This window comes from Mustelus asterias, chromosome 17 (assembly GCF_964213995.1).
Source record: "Mustelus asterias chromosome 17, sMusAst1.hap1.1, whole genome shotgun sequence".
NCBI classification, from domain to species: Eukaryota; Metazoa; Chordata; class Chondrichthyes; order Carcharhiniformes; family Triakidae; genus Mustelus; species Mustelus asterias.
This window is the reverse complement of record NC_135817.1, coordinates 34,290,884-34,311,543: the sequence shown is the minus strand read 5'-3', so window position 1 is coordinate 34,311,543 and position 20,660 is coordinate 34,290,884. Positions and strand designations below refer to the sequence as shown.

The following is a 20,660-nucleotide window of genomic DNA, read 5'->3' as shown; positions in this document are numbered from 1 at the left end:
TATTTTCCCAATAGTGCTTTTTCTCTCTGACAAATATATTTTCTTTCCATTTTATAGCTTGTTTACGAGAGCATAATTTTCTTTCTCTTGTATTGAAAAAATAACAGTGTAGAAACTGTGGGCTTTTCTGCTATGTTACAGATGCCACGTATAAAACTCGAGTAAGGTCACCTTGGGTAGATTGTAATGTTTGTTCTCCCTCTTGAGTCTTATTTCAAATGCTAGATAGCCTCAAGGCATTCCACAGGAAGCCCACTAGTTACACAGTGTCAGAATACATAGGATTTTACACACTCAGCTGGTTATCATGAATCAGGAGCTGTCACCACAATCTCAATTACCCCAGTGCAGACCCAGTAAAAAGCTATCTTCTGTTAAACTTTTGTAAGATTCGTCGGCTTACTTGTCACATAAATGCAGCATCGGTGTTTAGCTGCAGAGGAATTTCAAAAACTTTTCCCTTCAAATGCAACAGACATGTTTAAGGTTATCATTTATGCATTAGCTGTTACAGCTACAAAACAAATATCTGTACTTAAGCAATAATGGTAACAGTAAGAATGTCTGTTTGCAGTGCAATTAAGGCAGAAGAATGCCCAAAGCACTTTACAGAAGCATAATCAAAAAAAAAGGCTGGGAAGGGGCTATTAGGAGAGGTGACCTTTGTCAAGGAGGTAGATTTGAACAAGTGTCTTCAGAGGAGGAAGGTACAAAAGGAATTCCAAAGCGCCACTCCGAGGTGGCTGAAGCCAAAGTTGTCAATGATAAGGGTGGCTGGGACACTGAGACACTTCACAGAAGGATCAGAGTCAAAGAAATCAAGGGAGGGAGTTATAAAACTGGAGAAGGTGATAGAGATTAAGACAGGAGAGGCCATGCAGGAATTTGAATAATGGTAGGACTTTTGGGGCAGAATTTAATGAGTGCAACCGATGATCCGCCTGGTGAACAATTGGGAACTCCATGCACTTGGAAGGCCTGACATAATTACCAGGAAAAAAGGGAACTTCCATGGACAGTGTTAGGCTTCGCACTCAATCATGGCCGCAGTTGGGTAAAAATGGCAGGAGGGGAGGGGAGAGGATGCGAAGGGGGCCCTGAGAGGGGGTCGACAGCAAGGGAAGGAGGGTGCCTTTCCCATGGGGCCATCACTTCACAATGCCGAGTCCTCGAACAGACACTGAGTGCCTGGGTGCGAGGGATCTGTCAACAGAAGGCCGCAGGCAAACCAGACAGAGTTTACTGGGTGGTTGTTCCACACGGCAAGTTCCCCCACTTGTCATAGCTTAAATTGAAGTGGTCACTTCAGGGTCTCAATTGACCTCCGGGCAGGAAGGCCACCCTCCACTCTATCCACCTTGGACTTTATTCAAGGGAGGCAGGAGGAATATGGGATCTCAATCCACATCTTCCCACCCAATCACACAGCATCCTCCAGGCTCTGAACTTTCCTTGGCGGGTGGGGGTCATTAATTTCTGCTCTTGGATTTTATAATATAAATTAGAAAATGACTTGCCTACTAGTTCAATTGGTAATAGCACTATAGTCCGGGAATTACTTTTACAATCCTGAAAACTCATCGCTCACTGCTGGGTGAATTGATCTTGGTGATACAACTGGTCACATTGCTTCTCAGCAATAAGGAGAAAAAATAAATCAGGATTCCTGCTCCTGCTCTCAATCCATTGACTCCCAAAGTTCGGACATGTGGGAAATGAGTGAGGTACAGTTAACGTTAATCTGCAATGCTCCAATGGTTAAATAGCCTTCGCACTCAGGTTTGAACACTTTAGTAGTGTTATGATGGATGTGTGCATTTGGTATACAGCATGAACTTGGCACCTTTTCCATTAACTCCGGAGCTCCAAGTTTGCTCTCCCTTTCTCTTGCTTCTTTCTGTAAAATCACCACCTCCATTCATCACCCAAATATATCGGCTCTTTCTGATGCTTGCACTCTTTAGTGTTTCCATCAAACTGCATACCCTCAAGATGACACACTTCCAGTCCTCTGGAACTGCAACAGTTGAATCACTACATGTCCATTTCCTCTATAGCCTTCAATGAGGCAAATACAGTGCTGTTTTATCTTCAAACCCTTAACTTTTCATGTCAATAACTTCTTTCTTCGATGTTCTACTAGCCTGGTTACGCTGATGGTGCCTTAACCTCCTCGTGATTTTCCTTCAAATAAGCCATTCTGAAAACTCTTCCTTCCCTCTGAATGTTGAAAACATTGACATGGCGGGTCACTGTGTTGATTCTTACTTTAATTTATTCTTATCCGAAGCCTATACCATCCCTCTCGTCTCCCAGTCTTCTCTCTCTCTTATCATCCACTGGCTTTTAAAACTTGAAATTGAAATCAGTTAATCAATGCTTCTTGATCTATTTCATAACCTCTCCAACTCTTTTGAACCTTGTTGCTGGTATGTATGATGGTCCTTCATCTAAGTTGCTCCTGTCTTTTCCAATGTACATTTTATTATCAACCGATGATGAAGAATTTTGCTGACAGAAGAGAACAAATTAGCAGCAGTTCACCTGCTAAATGAACAGAGTTTGTTCAATAAAAATGATCTTGACTTTCACATGTGTGAGAATAGGTTATAATATTTTGGATTGGAAGCCAAGGGGGGTTTTTGGTTTTCTCATGAACCTACTCCTGGTTTAACTCAAAGTAATTTTAATTAAACTACAAGCCTGTTCCCTCTCTGACTGTTCACATATCTAATCTCATCAAACCAGGAAGAAACTTCTGCCCCATGGCCAATGATTATCTGTGAATGCGTGGGACACAATTTTAAACATTTCCATTCAGGCAAACAGCATCATTAAGTTCAGTTCCAAAGATGCATCAGATCTCCAAAGGGACTATTTCCGCGGTTTCACAATCAAGGAATTATACATTATACAGATCAATTTCACACAACTATCTATGGAACTGATATTTTACATTTGAATTCATATTTTACAAACTTACCGTTGTTTGGTAGTAAAACTGGAGTATTGCTGAAAAAAGGGACATTTTGTTGAAGCGTTTCATCTTACACCAATCAGGACATAAGAACCAGGAGCAGGAGTAGGCCATATGGCTCCTCGAGCCTGCTCCGCCATTCAATAAGATCATGGCTGATCTTTTCGTGGACTCAGATCCGCTTACTTGCCCGCTCACCATAACCCTTAATTCCTTTACTTTTCAAAAATTTATCTATCCTTGCCTTGTAAACATTCAGTGAGGTAGCCTCAACTGCTTCACTGGGCAGGGAATTCCACAGATTCACAATCCTTTGGGTGAAGAAGTTCCTCCTCAACTCAGTCCTAAATCTGCTTCCCTTTATTTTGAGGCTATGCCCCCTAGTTCTAGTGTCACCCGCCAGTGGAAACAACTTTCCTTCTTCTATCTTATCTATTCCCTTCATAATCTTCTATGTTTCTATAAGATCTCCCCTCATTCTTCTGAATTCCAATGAGTATAGCCCCAGTCTACTTAGTCTCTTCTCATAAGCCAATTCCCTCAACTCCGGAATCAACCTAGTGAATCTCCTCTGCACCCACTCCAGTGCCAGTATATCCTTTCTCAAGTAAGGAGACCAAAACTGTACACAGTACTCCAGGTGTGGTCTCACCAGCACCTTATACAGCTGCAACATAATCTCGCTATTTTTAAACTCCATCCCTCTAGCAATGAAGGACAAAATTCCATTTGCCTTCTTAATTACCTGCTGCACCTGCAAACCAACTCCTTGAGATTCCTGCACAAGGACACCCAAGTCCCTCTGCACAGCAGCTTGCTGCAATTTTTTACCATTTAAATAATCGTCCATTTTGCTGTTATTCCTACCAAAATGGATGACCTCACATTTACCAACATTGTACTCCATCTGCCAGGCCCTCGCCCACTCACTTAGACTAGCTATATCCCTTTGCAGACTTTCAGCGTCCTCTGCGTACTTCGTTCTGCCACTCATCTTAGTGTCATCTGCAAATTTTGACACACTACACTTGGTCCCCAACTCCAAATAATGTATGTAAATCGTAAACAATTGCGGTCCCAACACCGATCGCCAACCAGAAAAACACCCATTTACCCCCACTCTTTGCTTTCTGTCAGTTAACCAATCCTCTATCCTTGCTAATACATTACTCGTAACACCGTGCACCTTTATCTTATGTAGCAGTCTTTGGTGTGGCACCTTGTCAAATGCCTTCTGGAAATCCAGATATACCACATCCACAGATTCCCCATTGTCCACTGCACATGTAATGGTCTCAAAGAATTCCACCAAATTAGTCAAACATGACTGCGTTTTACCAATGGGACAATTTATATCCAGGACAATTCACAACAATATCAACAGAAAGGAAAACAAAACAATTATACTGTATGAGAAGACAGTGCTGACTGGTTGGCAAATAGACTCTGATTAGTCGAGGCATTACCATGGAGAATGCACCGATTGATAGTGACTAACGGTTAACTGCCAAGCATTGTATGAAATTTAAATTAGGCAGCTTGAATCTGATTGTTACGGCATTGCCTTGAGGAATGAACCAGTGAATGGTTGTCATTTATTTTGTTTAGCTGAAACAAGTGCAACATATACATTTATTGCACCTATTTCAGTTAAACAAAATAATTTTGTTTTCCCTTACATTGGTTTTTTTGTGAATTGTCCTTATGAGTGCAAGACGAAAAGCTTCAACAAGATGTCTCTTTTTTTACAAACTTGTTTGAATCATCTGAAGATAGAGAGTTGAATAGGTGCTGAAGACAGTTCAGCCCAAATAAGTGTCTTCAAAAATTTACTTCAAAATGGTTTAACAACAGACTTACGGCATTTACCTCCTGTTATTAAGCAGAGTGGATTCATTGAAATAATATCTTTAGGTAATCAAAACTCATTTTTGCTAATTGAAATTCTGGTACTGGCTACCATATGGACAAGAACAATGTTATTATGATTGAACTACAAACATATTAGAAACACACCACCAAATGTACCTGCCACTGTTTTGTCAGCTTTCGAACAAGTTGTGTGTCATCCAACAGCCTTTCTTTATAGGTGGCATCCTGCAACACATTGGCAGTGGTCTCCGCTTCTGTAAGCCAGGCCCGGAATTTGTCCAAATCCAGATAGAACTGCTGCAGCAATCTGAGGGCTGCTTCCAGCGCAGCCTCCCTCTCACTGGCCCTGTGGAACCATTTATTTTCACACTGATTAGCATTCTTCATTAACATAGCTTTTTCATGAACAGTGTTGTGTGTCCAATTATGAACTCCATAACACCTTCAACAGAGGATTATAAGAATGAGTTAGTGACTGTCACAAATTTAAATGTTTAGGGAATTTATCACCACACAACCTTCACCCATATTAGTCCCTTAATTAGGTTTATGTCAGTAGAAAGTAATTACACTTGACAGCATGTAAAAAGGTGCCGATGGTGGTTTACATGATTCTGGGTCTGTACCATGGAGTCCTATTACATTCAGCACACTGGGTGGGATTTTCGCCCTTCACACCCCCGTGTTGTGTTTCCCAGTGGTGGAGGCAGCTCCCCACTGGCTGCCCGTGGGTCCTGCTGACGTCTACGGCATTGTGTGTGGCTTGCCTATCCTGTGGCCAGAGAACACTCCACAGGGGTCACCTTCAGTGGCACCAGAAGATCCTGCTGGTGGGAAGGGCCAGAAAACTCTACCCATTGTGACATATGGAAAAATGACTTTGTCCCAGATTTTCACATGGGAAATTTAGAAATTCCAGTTTTTACAACCAGGACTAAAATTGATTTTCCTCAATAATTGGCTAGATTGGATGAATGGATCTGATTAAGCACATCAGTGCGCCCTTTTGGCATAAAATATTCAACTGTAATAGTACAAAATGTAAATGAAACAACAAAAAGCTGGTCAAAAGGCAGGTTTCTGTGCTTCGCTATTGAATTAAATGGGATTTGTCACCAACTGCTAAAAGCTGGAATTTCCTCACAGCTGTCACAACTCTGCTTGAACTGGAGTGGAAAACTAGCTTGCATGCATGAATGGCATGTTAGCCACACTTCTGATGAAGACACATTGGTTGGTGGAGTTGGTGGAACAACTCTAAGCAAATTAGCGGTCACTGTACGAAAAGTAAAGTGATTTCTGTTTTTCAGGATTATAGGTTTTTTTGTTGTAAATGTGCACTGACTCAGTCTGAACTGGAAGAGCTCATTCTACATGGGACCCTGAGAGCATAATTTTATTCCTTCAGTCTGAGCTGGAATTGAGGCCATGCTCTACTCTGTACGTTAAAGAACAGTGCAGCAGACTTCAATACCTGAAGGTAATATCTGTGAGTAAGACTTACTCTGGTTTTTATGTAGCAGCAACATCATAAACAGTTTCTCATGAAAATTTGATGAAATTTGCAATTTCTAATGAATTTGTAAAGCTTTCAAAAATAAGTAAAATCTTCCTGCTTCAGTGAGTCTTGTGATTAAGATGCACAGTAAATTGGCTACTGAAAGCATTAAAAGAAGCCCTGTTCCTGATAAATCTTACTGCACAGTTCTTGCACCATCCTTGTAATTTTCTTTCCACCCTCTCTGGTGCCTCTATGCGCCTTTTATGAAATGGTGAACAGAATCATAGAAACCCTACAGTGCAGAAGGGGGCCATTTGGCCCATCGAGCTCACACCGACAACAATACCGCCCAGGTCCCACAATCCCACCCAGGCCCAGAACTATATTAAGTGCTCGAAATGTGGTCCAACCAAAGTTCATGCAAGTTTAACTAATTTATCTACTTTTCTGGAAAGTGGCTGTGATATTTTTTTTATGGCCTCATTAATCTACTTCTAGTGATTTGTGCATTTGTTCACCTAGATCCCTCTGCTCCCCTATTCCATTTAAATTCTTCTTTCTAATACTTGACTTTTGTACTATTCTTAGCAAAATGTGATACCTCATACTTATTATCTACATTGAAATTAATTTACTGATTACATGCCCGTTGTTCCAATTTATTAACAACTTCTTTCATTATTTTCTCATTGTTTGTTGCAGTCCTCCTATGTATTGACTATCACTTCCAACCTGATGACATCCCAAATATAAAAATTGTGTTTTTGATCTTATAGACTGAGTTATTAATATAAATTGTGAATCACAGTGGTACAGGCACCCATCTTTGTGGGACCCCACGTTTCAACTTCTGCCACTCAGAATAGCTACTTTTCACCACTACTTTTCATTTTCTATCTTGCAATCAGCACACTGTACATTCTTTTTTCTGTTTTCTCACTCCACATGCTCTATTAGTCTTGTAAGTGGCACCTTATTGAAGGCCTTTCAGAAATCTAGATGAATTACATCTTTGTCTACTCTTTCTGTTATTACTTCAAAGAATAAATGAGATTCATCAAGGAAAAGCTTCTCTTTTAATCCATGTTGACGATATATAATGCGGCACGGTAGCACAGTGGTTAGCACTGCTGCTTCACAGCTCCAGGGACCTGGGTTCGATTCCTGGCTTGGGTCACTGTCTGTGTGGAGTTTGCGCATTCTCCTCGTGTCTGCGTGGGTTTCCTCCGGGTGCTCCGGTTTCCTCCCACAGTCCAAAGATGTGCGGGTTAGGTTGATTGGCCATGCTAAAAAATTGCCCTTAATGTCCTGGGATGCGTAGGTTAAGGGATTAGTGGGTAAATATCTAGAGATATGGGGGTAGGGCCTGGGTGGGATTGTGGTCGGTGCAGACTCGATGGGCCGAATGGCCTCTTTCTGTGCTGTAGGGTTTCTAAGATTCTAAGATTCTATTTCTGGCTTCTCGAGCTTTTCTATGTCCTCCACCAGTAGAAGTTGTTTTATTTTTCCCATCACCAATATTAAGCTGACTGGTCCATAGTTCCCAAGAAATGTTCCATCTCCCTTCTTCAATACAGGTGTAACAATAGCTCTCTGGCAATCCTTTGACACCACACTATTTTTTACTAATGAATTATTAAATCTGCATGATAATGCCTCTGCTATCTCTTCTCTAGATACTTTCAATATACAGTGATAGAATCCTTACAGACCGTACATTTCATCCTCTTTTGAGTTTGATTGATTTAGTTAATATGTTTTCTCTTTTGATTTTAAATGTAGTAATCTCATCTTCCAATCTCAAGTCCACCTGATCATATCTCCCTGGTAAAAACTGAAGTGAGGTACTTATTTAAGATTTCTGCCAAGTGCAATTTTCACTGGCAAAATTATTTAATTTCTCTCTCTTATCCAATTCCAAATCTTCTAAGCTTTATCCCAGGGGAGGTGGTGGCATAGTGATATTGTCACTAGATTAGTAATCCAGAGATCTGGGGACGCAAGTTCAAATCCCACAATTTTGAATTCAATAAAAAAAATCTGGATTTAAAAGTCTAATGATGACTATGAAACCATTGTTGATTGTTGTAAAAACCCTTCTGTTTCACGAATGCCCTTTAGGGAAGGAAATCTGCTGTCCTTACCTAGCCTGAGCGATATGTGACTCCAGACCCACACCAATACGGTTGACGCTGGCCCAGCCAGCGATGCCCACATCCCATGAATGAATAAAACAATGCAGAACCAATCACCTTTAGTCATGAAATATTGACTGTTTAGCTGAATACTGCATTTGTTTGTACTGTTTGCACTCCGTGTGTCTTCTTCTTGATCCACTGTAGTCCATGTTCTCCGTTAGATAGAAAATCCAGGATTTTGAATCAATGTCCATGAAGAAATGGTGATATATGCCTCAGCGGATGACATGGAGTGAACTTGAAGATGATAGTGTTCTCGTGCATTGGCTGTCCTTATCTTTCTAGATGCATTTGGGAGATGCTGCCAAAGAAGCCTTGATAAGTTACTCCAATCACTTCTGAGAGTGATACATGCTGTAGCCACAGTGTAGGGAAGGAAGTAGTTATTTAATTTTGTGGATGCATGTTCAATCAACTGCTTTGCCCTGAATGGTGTGGAACTTCTTGCTGTTGTTGTAGCCACAGCCATTCTGACAAGTGAAGCTTTTTCCATCACATTCCTGATGTGTGCCTTGCAGGTGGTAAAGCAGCTTTGGGAGTCAGGAGGTGATCTAGTCACCATAGGATGCCCAGCTTCAAACCTACTTAAGTAGTCACATATTTAGATTATTGTCCCAGTTTAACTTCTGGTCACTCTTGACCAGCAGGTTGTTGATGATGGGGACTCAATGATGGTATTGTCATTGAATATCAAGAGAAGATAGCTTGGCTTTTCCTCATTAGATTTGTCCACTGCCTGACACTTGTGTGGCATTAAAGCTATTTGCTACTTATTAACCTAAGTTTGGTTGTCCTGATCTTACAAGTGGACATTCTTCATTATTAATGGAATTATAAACAGAGTTGAGTACAGTGCAATTATTAGTAAACAGCTGGCCTCTGACTAATGATGGTGGGAAGGTCACTAATGAATTAGTTGAAAGTAATTGGGCCTGCACTGTGCCTTGGGGCTGAAGTGGTTGGTCTCTAACATCCACAACCATCTTTATTTCATAGAATCATAGAAACACTACAGTGCAGAAGGAGGCCATTCAGTCCATCGCATCTGCACCGGCAACAATCCCACCCTATCCTCAGCACCCCACATATTGCTAATCCCTCTAACCTACACATCCCGGGACACTAAGGGGCAATTTAGCATGGCCAATCAACCTAACCCGCACATCTTTGTACTGTAGGAGGAAACCGGAGCACCCGGAGGAAACCCACGCAGACACGGAGAGAATGTGCAAACTCCACACAGACAGTGACCCAAGCCGGGAATCGAACTCAGGTCTCTGGAGCCGTGAGGCAGCAGTGCTAACCACTGTGCCACCATGCCAGGTTTGACTCCAACCTCTGGAAGTGTGTCCCCTTAATCCACATTGACTTCAGATTTATGAGAACTCTTTGGTGCAACACCCAGTCACATGTTCTCAAGGGCAGTCACTCTCATCTTAAGCGTGGAATTCCATTTCTGTCTTTGTTTGGACCAAGGCTAAATGAGGCCTGGAGATGAGTAGCACTGGTGGGTCCTAAATTGAGCTAATTATTGCAGAATAAGTGCTGCGTGATAGCAATGTTGGCAACTTGCATTATTTTCCTGATGACTGGGAGTAGGCTGACAAGGTGGTAATTGGTATTTACTTTATAAAGCCATGAAATCACTGATCACTTGTTGGCGTGCTATCGCTGTACTCACTGTTTAGGCTAGTGGGCACAGCAATTTCTGGAACACAGTGCTATAGCACTACAGCCAATATGTTATCAAGGCCTGCAGCCTTCGCTCAAAGGAATATATTTAATATGGTATGAATGTTCTTGAGATTAATACTATCCTTATTCTTTAGATTGGCCTTGTTTGTAATTTTGTATTACAGTGCAGCTATAGTGCAAAAATAGTTTTGGTAGATTCTTTTTGCCAGCTAATGGGTCAGACAGAAACTCAGATTCACACGAAAAGTTTAAATAAAATTGAATCGCTATTGTTCAAACCAATGCAGAGAGTTTTTTTGCAATGTTTCCTCTTTATTTGGGGCTAGTGACAATTCAAGCTAAACTTTTTTGATAGTCCAGAATGCACTGGAATATAAAATGGTTTAGAGTGAAATTAAGGTTTGTTTTGTCTTGCTAACTGCATGTATATCATTTTAAAGTTATGACATTAGAAGGTGGGCTCTAAATATAGTATCAAGAAAAAACAAATGGTTTTGCAGAAATAATTTGTCTCTTTTAGAATCCCAGGAATCTCTGATTCAAGGTTAATTAAATTAAATGTAATACTTGAAGAGGAAGGGCAATTTCGTGACTGGCCTCTTAGAGTGGAGTGCTGTTACAAATCATACACCAAGAATGACAGCATAGGTGGGTGTTCCAGTGTCTGTGGATTAACTGCTAGATGCAGATAACCTTCTGTTCTTATAATTGCTGAGCAAATGGAGGTCCATTGTTGAGCACCGACATTGTCTCAACTAACAGTGTTGTTTTTATGTTTTATGTATTAACCTGATGGAGGATACAATCCAAGAAGTTTGCTCGAACTTTATCAAAGAAGAGGTATAAAATGTGTAGAACTTTCAGTGTCTTGATAACTTATTAGGAACAAATCAGGCTCCTTGAATCTTATATAGAGGTGCAGCACGAAAACAGGTTATTTGGCATAACTAGTTCATGCTGGTGTTTATGCTCCATACAAGCCTCATTTTCCCTCCTCCTATCTAACCCTATCAGCATAACCGTCTGTTGCATTGTCCCTCTTGTGCTTATCTGGCTTCCCTGAAATGCATCCATGAATGTGCGTGGTTCATGTATTGTAAGTGTTGAAGAGTAATCCTGAAGGTTTGCAGAACATTAAGCTCTTTTTCATGGACTAATTCTAGTTGTGATACACAAGTTCTGTACATTATACCACCTTGCATTTATTCTCGAATTTAGAAGGTTGAGGGGTGAGCTGATAGAAGTCTACAAAATATTTACAGGGAAATGGCTATGGTGAGAAGGGTAACTGGAGTTGAGTCCATGAAAAGATCAGCCATGATCTTATTGAATGGTGGAGCAGGTTCAAGAGGCCAAATGGCCTACTCCTGCTTCTAGTTCTTATGTCAGGTATGCACATTAATAAACCAACTGACACCCATTACCCCTGAGCCCACCATAATTTAATCAGGGATTAAGTGGCGGCTACATGTTTTTCCCAAATCCTCAGAAGGCCACCAACCCAAATCCTGTTGGGATTTCCGGCAGATGTCTGGGCAGTGAGGGACGGAGAACATTCAGAGAAAGCCACTCCCCTGCCTTTACCTCCACGCCCACTTCCCCCATCTCCTGTGACCATCGCCTCCACCCCCCACAAAAAACCACATCCTACCCAGTCCTCAGTGATCCCCAACCATCCTTTGGTCTGGGATCTCATCCAAGACCTCTGGTTGGTAACTGCCACCAGTTGCCACACCCAATGCTGATGCCGGCAGCATGAGGAGCCTCCAGCTTCTGTTTGCCCGGCAGTTCTCAGAGTGCAGAATTGCGCCATTGGGGTCTTCAACTGCAGGGCTAGGCCGAAGCTGGCCACTTAAGTGCCTGAAAGGCACATTGATTGTGTCAAGCCTTCATCACAGAACTGATGGGGATTCCCCACCAGTTCTCCAGCTACTGTGTGAGACCCCAGCCAGCTTGTCAAAATTCCTGCCAATTTGTCTTTAAATAAATATTTTAGTTGGTTGTTTGTAACACAGGGTGTTGGCGAAACCATTCCAACAGAAATGATGTACAGTTGAAAAAACTAATCTGGACAGGAAAAAGCCATACAGGTTGCTGAGGCCTGCCGAACTGTTGCAGTGGGTGGGGCAAAGGGCATGGAGGGCCAGATTCAAGAAGCCAAGTAGGATGGTTAAAGGGAAGGAAATGACCTTGGGCAGGGAGATGCCTCTGATGGGCACACAGTGGAAACACATCCTCGCCTCTTGCCCATCACCATCCCATGCAAGTAAAGCTGTCGGCAGGATCAGACCCTTTAACAGGCAAACAATTGGCCACTTAGTGGCCTCAGTAGGCTGAAGGATAGGCAGGCTGCTCAGCACCTCCCTCACCCCCTGTAAAAGTTCAGACAGGTCGAGGGCAGGCAAAAGGCCACTGATTTGATTTTATCTCCTCATACCACCCCCGCTCCCTCCCTCCCTCCTCCCTCAAACCCACTGACACGGGAGTATAAAATTCAGTCCTTAGTGTTCATGCCAGCTGAAAAAGAGCTATTCATGCCTCATTCCACTTTCTAGCTCATATTTCAGCACTTCAATGTAGATTCAAACCTTTTTTAAAAATGTGATGATACTGCAAGATCTCTAGGGATCTGGTACACATCCTGCTTGACAACTCTTATTTACGTTCACAAACTTAAGATAGTCAGAAACTTGAGGGCAATTTTGATGCATGCCTACAGCTAGATTGACACATGCAATTTGATGCAAATTACACACTCCACTGTTTTGTCAAGCAAACAAAAATGCTTCTCAAAATAATTCAGTGGAGACAGTGGGGGGATAAAAGCAAATGACTGCGGATGCTGGAATCTGAAACAAAAATAGAAAATGCTGGAAAATCTTAGCAGGTCCGACAGCAATTGTGGAGAGAGAATAGAGTTAATGTTTTGAGTCTGGATGACCCTTCATCATCAGAGGGAGATGGGCGGAAGGCGAGTGCGATTCTCTGGCCTCCTCATAGCGTGTTTCTGATGGCAGGTGGCAGTGCGCTGTTTGTCAGTGGCAGGATCTTCTGGTCCCGCCGCTGGTAATGGGGATGCCTATTGATGGCGCCCCTCGTCGCTGGGAAACACACAATGGGTTTGCGTCGTCAACAGGACCAGAAGATCCTGCCAGCGTGGATAGCCAGAAACTTCCAGCCAGCGTCTCTTCACAAATATTTTCCTCAGCCAGTTGGTTTGCCAAAGCCCCATGACAGTGAAATTTGGATTGGGTATCAAATATACCTGACTAAATTGGGGATCTAACAGGCCATTGTGGAAACCTGACAGCTGGTGTTGAGCAAGAGGAGGGGGTGGATTTCCACTGTGGGATCTAACACGGATAATATATTGGCTCTTATGAGTATCCAAGTCTTTGTTATTTGGCAAACAGAACTTTTAAGTGAATCTTTGGATTTAAGGACTGAATGGTAAGTAGATTAGCTAGGTTTGGGCTCGAACCCATTCAAGACTGATCAATGGAAAGTCTCAGCTTTTTATCTCTAGTAAATGTTACAAATTAGATGTGCACTCGAAGCTACATCACTAACCTGTGATATGTCCAATCCTTTATGTGACCCTGTGATGGGAGTAGTGTTCCGTAAGTCAACAATTAACTGGTTTACCAAGCTATTTCTCAATGGAGAATGTCCAGGTTGCCCAGTATGCAACTATATCATTCAGGCTGAAGCTACAAGTTCAAACAATTTATAAAAATTAGGTATGTATTGGAACAATTGAATGAGATTCCTTCTAAAAATTATTGAATTGGATTATAAAACCCATGTATTTAGAAAGAGGGAGGGAGGGAGCCAGACAGGTGTTGCACCAGACCATTGCCAGGAAGTGGAGAGGTGGGTGATCTCAGAGGCAGATCAGAGTTTGGTAGGAGACTTCTGGTGGTGGGATATGTAGGGAAAGATCAGTAGGTAATGGATAAATTAGTGGGGGTTGGCCATGAATAGATCATCGAATGGACAGATCAGGGAAGCATTGTGAGGGACCAGTCGCGGGGTGAGTCCAGTCACAGGGTATTGATCACACTGAGCGGGAAGCAGGTTTCCTTGGGGCGTGAGGGGGTGGCCAGGGTGGGGAAAGCAGTGAGGTGAAGCATTTCTACTCTCCCAGCTCATCTGAGAGGCTAACAATTAATCCTGATCATCCTGCCCTCTCTCTATTACCCAAGTTTCCCAACTCCTGAGGAACTTGGTCTGCAGCAATTAATTTTAAAACAAAGCTAAAATTTGAACCATACAACTCATTTAAATATACGAGTTAAGAACTCACTTTGGAGAGCAGGTTAGTCACACACTATCCCACATTCCCAAACTTGCTTTCATTAAAACTGGTAATTTTAGAGGCAGGTTAGGTCAGGTTTCCTGCTTTTGAAATTTAATCCTATTCAACACCCAAGCCTTTTGCCAATCCTGGTTATTAAAATTCCACCCCTTCCTTGAAGGACTATTTCTTGTGCTGGTTAATAAATTCCAAACCTCTAGCATAATATTTGTACATGGGTAAGATAACAATTCCCGCTTGATATTCACTTCAGACATCATCCAACACATTACTTACACTGAAGATGTGGAAAAAAACCTGACAATAAATATTACTCCATCAATGGGCCTCTAAATAAGGAGATTCCAAGCAAACCACATTAAAGACACAATAGCCGAGGCACTGTATAACACACTTATCCAGCTATGGCTTGTGATTCAACCAAAGGCAAATGGGGTTTTCCTAAAATCAAAGCTTGTTCTGTTAGCTCATTCATTCCTAATAATGAAAATATCAGTGAGCTCCAAATCTTTTGACACCCATCAGAAATAGAAGGTGTTCACCTTTCCAATTGGAATAAAGAACAAAGAACATTACAGCACAGGAAACAGGCCCTTCGGCCCTCCAAGCCTGTGCCGCTCCTTGGTCCAACTAGACCAATTGTTTGTATCCCTCCATTCCCAGGCTGCTCATGTGACTATCCAGGTAAGTCTTAAACGATGTCAGCGTGCCTGCCTCCACCACCCTACTTGGCAGCGCATTCCAGGCCCCCACCACCCTCTGTGTAAAAAAACATCCCTCTGATATCTGAGTTATACTTCGCCCCTCTCACCTTGAGCCCGTGACCCCTCGTGAACATCACTTCTGATCTGGGAAAAAGCTTCCCACCGTTCACCCTATCTATCCCCTTCATAATCTTGTACACCTCTATTAGATCTCCCCTCATTCTCCGTCTTTCCAGGGAGAACAACCCCAGTTTACCCAATCTCTCCTCATAGCTAAGACCCTCCATACCAGGCAACATCCTGGTAAACCTTCTCTGCACTCTCTCTAACGCCTCCACGTCCTTCTGGTAGTGCGGCGACCAGAACTGGACGCACTACTCCAAATGTGGCCTAACCAGCGTTCTATACAGCTGCATCATCAGACTCCAGCTTTTATACTCTATACCCCGTCCTATAAAGGCAAGCATAGCATATGCCTTCTTCACCACCTTCTCCACCTGTGTTGCCACCTTCAAGGATTTGTGGACTTGCACACCTAGGTCCCTCTGTGTTTCTATACTCCTGATGACTCTGCCATTTATTGTATAACTCCTCCCTACATTATTTCTTCCAAAATGCATCACTTCGCATTTATCCGGATTAAACTCCATCTGCCACCTCTCCGCCCAATTTTCCAGCCTATCGATATCCTGCTGTATTGCCTGACAATGCTCTTCGCTATCCGCAAGTCCAGCCATCTTCGTGTCATCCGCAAACTTGCTGATTACACCAGTTACACCTTCTTCCAAATCATTTATATATATCACAAAGAGCAGAGGTCCCAGTACAGAGCCCTGCGGAACACCACTGGTCAATATACAAATATGATCCATTGTTCTTTGGAGGTTCAATTATTTGATTTACTGGAGTTCAAGGGTTACATGGGCTTCACTTCAGATTATAAATAAAAGGTGTTGAATACTTTTGAAGCTAACCAGTGTAAGAGTCATCTCAGCTCACCTGAGCTCTATTTAAGAAAGGGGTGACTGGAAGCACATGATCAGTGAGCTTTGCACACGAGCAGTGGGAAAGACCACATCCTGATTGAGACATAGCCAGAGTGAGTGCAGGTATCGGGAGTTTGGAACACAGTGGGAAATTGGTGCAGAGGGGAAAGAGGTGCTTTTTGCTTCTTGACCTTTGCTTTCTAACTCTAAATCTTTAGAGTGGTCTTGTCTTGCTGCAGTAGTAGAGGCTACAAGGGGGAGAGCTGACTTGTGAGTAGCGGGTAAGGTCAGGTAAGTATTTATTACTTTTTTCGCTTAGCGTTTGTAAGGTCTTTTTGTGGTTTATAGTTTGTAAGAGGCATATTCTGTAGTAGCAAGGATCAGAGAAGAAGGGCCTTATAGTAATTGATATTAATTGTTTTAGGCATCTTCCAGAGGTTTAATTTAAAGGGGTAAGCCATGGCACGACAGCTCAAAGCCATGGTGTGTTTCTTGGAGTCTGCATGTTCTCCCCATGTCTGCGTGGGTTTCCTCCGGGTGCTCTGATTTCCTCCCACAGTCTGAAAGATGTGCTGGTTAGGTGCATTGGCCCGAACAGGCGCTAGAATGTAGTGTCTAGGGGAATTTCACAGTAACTTCATTGCAGTGTAAGGCTCACTTGGGACTAATAAATTAACTTTAACTTTAAGTGGGAAGCCGGGAACATTTCCAGTGCCCGGATCAGTGTGTGCGCAGGAAGTTCAAACTAAACTGGCAGAGGGATGAGAACCTATGCAAGGAGGCAGAGGAAGGGGAATCAAGGACAAGAACAGAATACAGAAAGGGGAATAAGAAAAGTGATTGGCAGAGAAATTAAGGGCCAGAATCAAACAGGGCCTGAATGAAAAATACTGGAAATGGGACACTTAATGTTAAAAGTACTTGCCTAAAGGCTTTGTGCCTTATTCATAGAAACCCCACGGTGCAGAAAGAGGCCACTTGGCCCATCAAGTCTGCACTGACCACAATCCCACCCAGGCCCTACCCCCATATCCCTACATATTTACCCACTAATCCCTCTAACCTATGCATCTCAGGACACTAAGGGGCAATTTTAGCATGGCCAATCAACCTAACGCGCACATCTTTGGACTGTGGGAGGAAACCGGAGCACCCGGAGGAAACCCACACAAACACAAGGAGAATGTGCACACTCCACACAGACAGTGACCCAACCGGGAATCGAACCCAGGTCCCTGGAGCTGTGAAGCAGCAGTGCTAACCACTGTGCTACTGTGCCGCCCAATGTGTGGATCATTCACAATAAAATGGATTAATTAATTGCACAAATAGATGTAAACGGGTATGATCTAGATGGGATTACAGAGACATAGCTGCAGGATGACCAGGGATGGGCAGTGAACATCCAGGTATATTCAATATTCAGGAAGGACAGACAAAAAGGAAAAGGCAGTGGAGTTGCAGTGCTGGTTAAAGAGGAAATTAATGCAATAGTGAGGAAAGACATTAGCTCCAACAATGTGGAATCTATATGCGTAGAGCTGAGAATCACTAAGGGCAAAAAATGTTAGTGGGGTTGTTTGTAGACCACCAAACTGTGGTGGTGGGAATTAAACAGGAAATTAGAGACAGATGCAATAAAGGAACACTTGTAATTATGGGGTGACTTTAATCTGCATATACGTTTGCTTTATTTATTAGTGTCACACGTTAATGAATGCAATGAAGTTACTGTGAAACTCCCCTAATGCCACACTCTGGCACCTGTTTGGGTACACGGAGGGAGAATTTCGCATGGCCAATGCACCTAACCAGCATGTCTTTCGGACTGCAGGGGGAAACTGGAGCACCCACAGGGAACCCATGCAGACACAGGGAGAATGACAGACTCCGCACAGACAGTTGCCCAAGCCGGGACTCGAACCCGGGTCCCTGGCGCTGTGAGGCAACAGGGCTAACCACTGTGCCACCCCGCCACCCCACTGGGCAAATCAAATTAGTCACAATACAACTCCTGGAGGATAGATGAGATGGTTTTCTGACCAATATGTTGAGAAACCAACTACAGAACAGGCCATCCTAGACTGGGTATTGTCCAATGAGAAAGGAATAATTGGCAATCTAGTTGTGCAAGATCCCTTGGGGATGAGCAACCATAACATGATAGAATTTTCAATCGAGATAGAAAGTGACGTGATTGATTCTGAAATGAGGCTCTTGACTCTGAATAAAGGAGATTACAATGATAGGTGTGAGTTGGCTATGATGGATTGGTTAAATGTTACTTCAAGGGATGATGGTGGAAATGCAATGGCAAACATTCAAAGATCTCTTGGGCGAACTGCAACAATTCTGTCTGGCACAGGAGTAAAATGGGAAAGGTGGCCAAACCATGGCTTATGAGGAAAATTAGAGATAGTATTAAATCCAAGGAGGAAGCATACAAATTGGTTTGGGAAAAAAAACACACCTGAGGATTGGGAGAAGATTAGAATTCAGCAAAGGAGGACCAAGGGATTGATTAAGAAGGGGAAAGTAGAGTATGAGAGTAAGGTTGCAGGGAACATAAAAATTGACTGTAAAAGTTGCTATAGTATTTGAAGAGAAACAGATTTGTGAAGACAAATGCAGGTCCCCTACAGTCAGAAACTAGGGAATTTAGCACGGGGAACAAAGAAATGGCTGACCAACTCAGTACATACATTAGTTCTATGTTCACAAAGGAGGACACAAATAACATATCAAAAATGGTGGGGAAGACAGGGTTTAGTGAGAGGAGGAACTGAAGGAAATCAGTATTAGTAGATGAATGATGGGGAAATTGATGGGATTGAAGACCAATAAATCCCCAGGGACTGATAATCTACATTCCAGACTACTTAAGGAAGTGGCCCTAGAAATAATGGTTGTACTTGTGGTCATCTTCCAAGATTCTATAGACTCTGGAACAGTTCTTATGGATTGGAGGGTAGCTAATGTAACCCCATTATTTAAAAAGGGAGATAGAGAGAAAACATAAAATTATAGACCAATCAGCCTGATGTCAGCAGGAGTAATTGCTCCACTCAAGGAGTGGTAATCTTGTGGAATTCGCCATCACAGAAAGGACTTGAGGTCAGAAGATATGTTTTCAAAGAGTTCTCTTGGGGAGAAGTGGATCAGAGGATATGGAGGATGGGGAGATCAGGCCATTGAGTTGGATGATCAGCCATGATCATAATGAATAGTGCAGCAGGCTCGACAGGCTAAATAGCTTACTCCTGCTCCTATTTTCTATGTTTCTATGAGTTTCCCCGAGAAAGAGTTCCAGCTTAAGCCCACAATAAATCTGCTTTGTAATACTCTAAGATTTCATTGAAAAAAGATGACAGGAAACAGGACAGAGCTTTGCTTCGTTATAGTAAAGTTTCTACATGAAATCAGTTTAAATAATCTTTACACGGGTTCTAGTAAGCATAAATCCACAACAGAATCATAGAAACCCTACAGTGCAGAAGCAGAAGAACAGTAAGCATTAGACTCCCCCATACTTATGTCCTAAGTATGTTGTGGATGCTCTTCTGAAATCGTGACTAAGCTAAGCTATTGAAGCAAAAGCGGGGGAGTGTTTTTTAATATCTGGTCAGTATATGTCTGACCTGTGAAACACTTGATATTCGTGGTGAGCATCATAAAGTGGTAGGGTATTCCTCCCACAGTAATTACATAACTCACACAAAATTTAACTAAAACCTACAATAGATATCACAAATAAAACACTGGCTTGAAATAAAAGCTGAAATTTGTCTGAATGCCTATCTTAGCAGCTTTAAGGGAATCCTTTGTTTATTTCTGCATGCTTTAATGAGTTTTATAATTGTAAACTGTGGGTTTGCTGATAAATCTATGTTAATCACACTGCTTGTTGCATACACCCAAGCTCCATCTGTATTTTCAATTTTGCACATCATGTGCAGTAAATTCCGAAGATCAGTGAGGCACACTCAGTATCTCTCTGTCAGAAAAAAAAATTCTATTCAATGAATAAGCTGGCAGCATTACAAAAATTGTCCAAAACGATTAAACCAAATTTACATACAGTATCTCACTTTTGTTCCCCCTGTGATTACATGGCAGTGATCCAGGCAACAGAACCTGAGCGGGGATCCAATTACAGGGTGATACAAATGTTATACGTTCGAGTCGCTGGAGATTGTCATAATGTCTGGGGCAGATTGCGTGGGTGGGCCTGTTAAACTGCTCTCGCTTTATTTCACCCATTTGTACAGACAGGATATGAAGAGAAACCAAGGAAACTCATGGAAAGGGCCTGCTGATATCACTGACATTCTCAGATCTGGACTGAATTCAAATGAGATCATTTAATTTCTGTTGGTTGTTAATGCATACAGAGTTAGAATCAGCTCTCT

The 20,660-nt window shown here is 42.4% G+C and overlaps 1 protein-coding gene across 13 annotated transcripts in view; it reads right to left on the bottom strand.

Moving 5' to 3' along the window:
• LOC144506416 (dystrophin-like) overlaps positions 1-20,660 on the bottom strand; it is a 1,861,003-nt gene that overhangs the window by 280,189 nt on the left and 1,560,154 nt on the right. For all 13 annotated transcript variants that reach the window (XM_078232507.1, XM_078232503.1, XM_078232508.1 and 10 more), the window contains one exon: positions 5,006-5,195. In XM_078232507.1, coding sequence (XP_078088633.1) covers positions 5,006-5,195 — 190 coding nt within the window. The remainder of the gene's footprint in view (positions 1-5,005; positions 5,196-20,660) is intronic.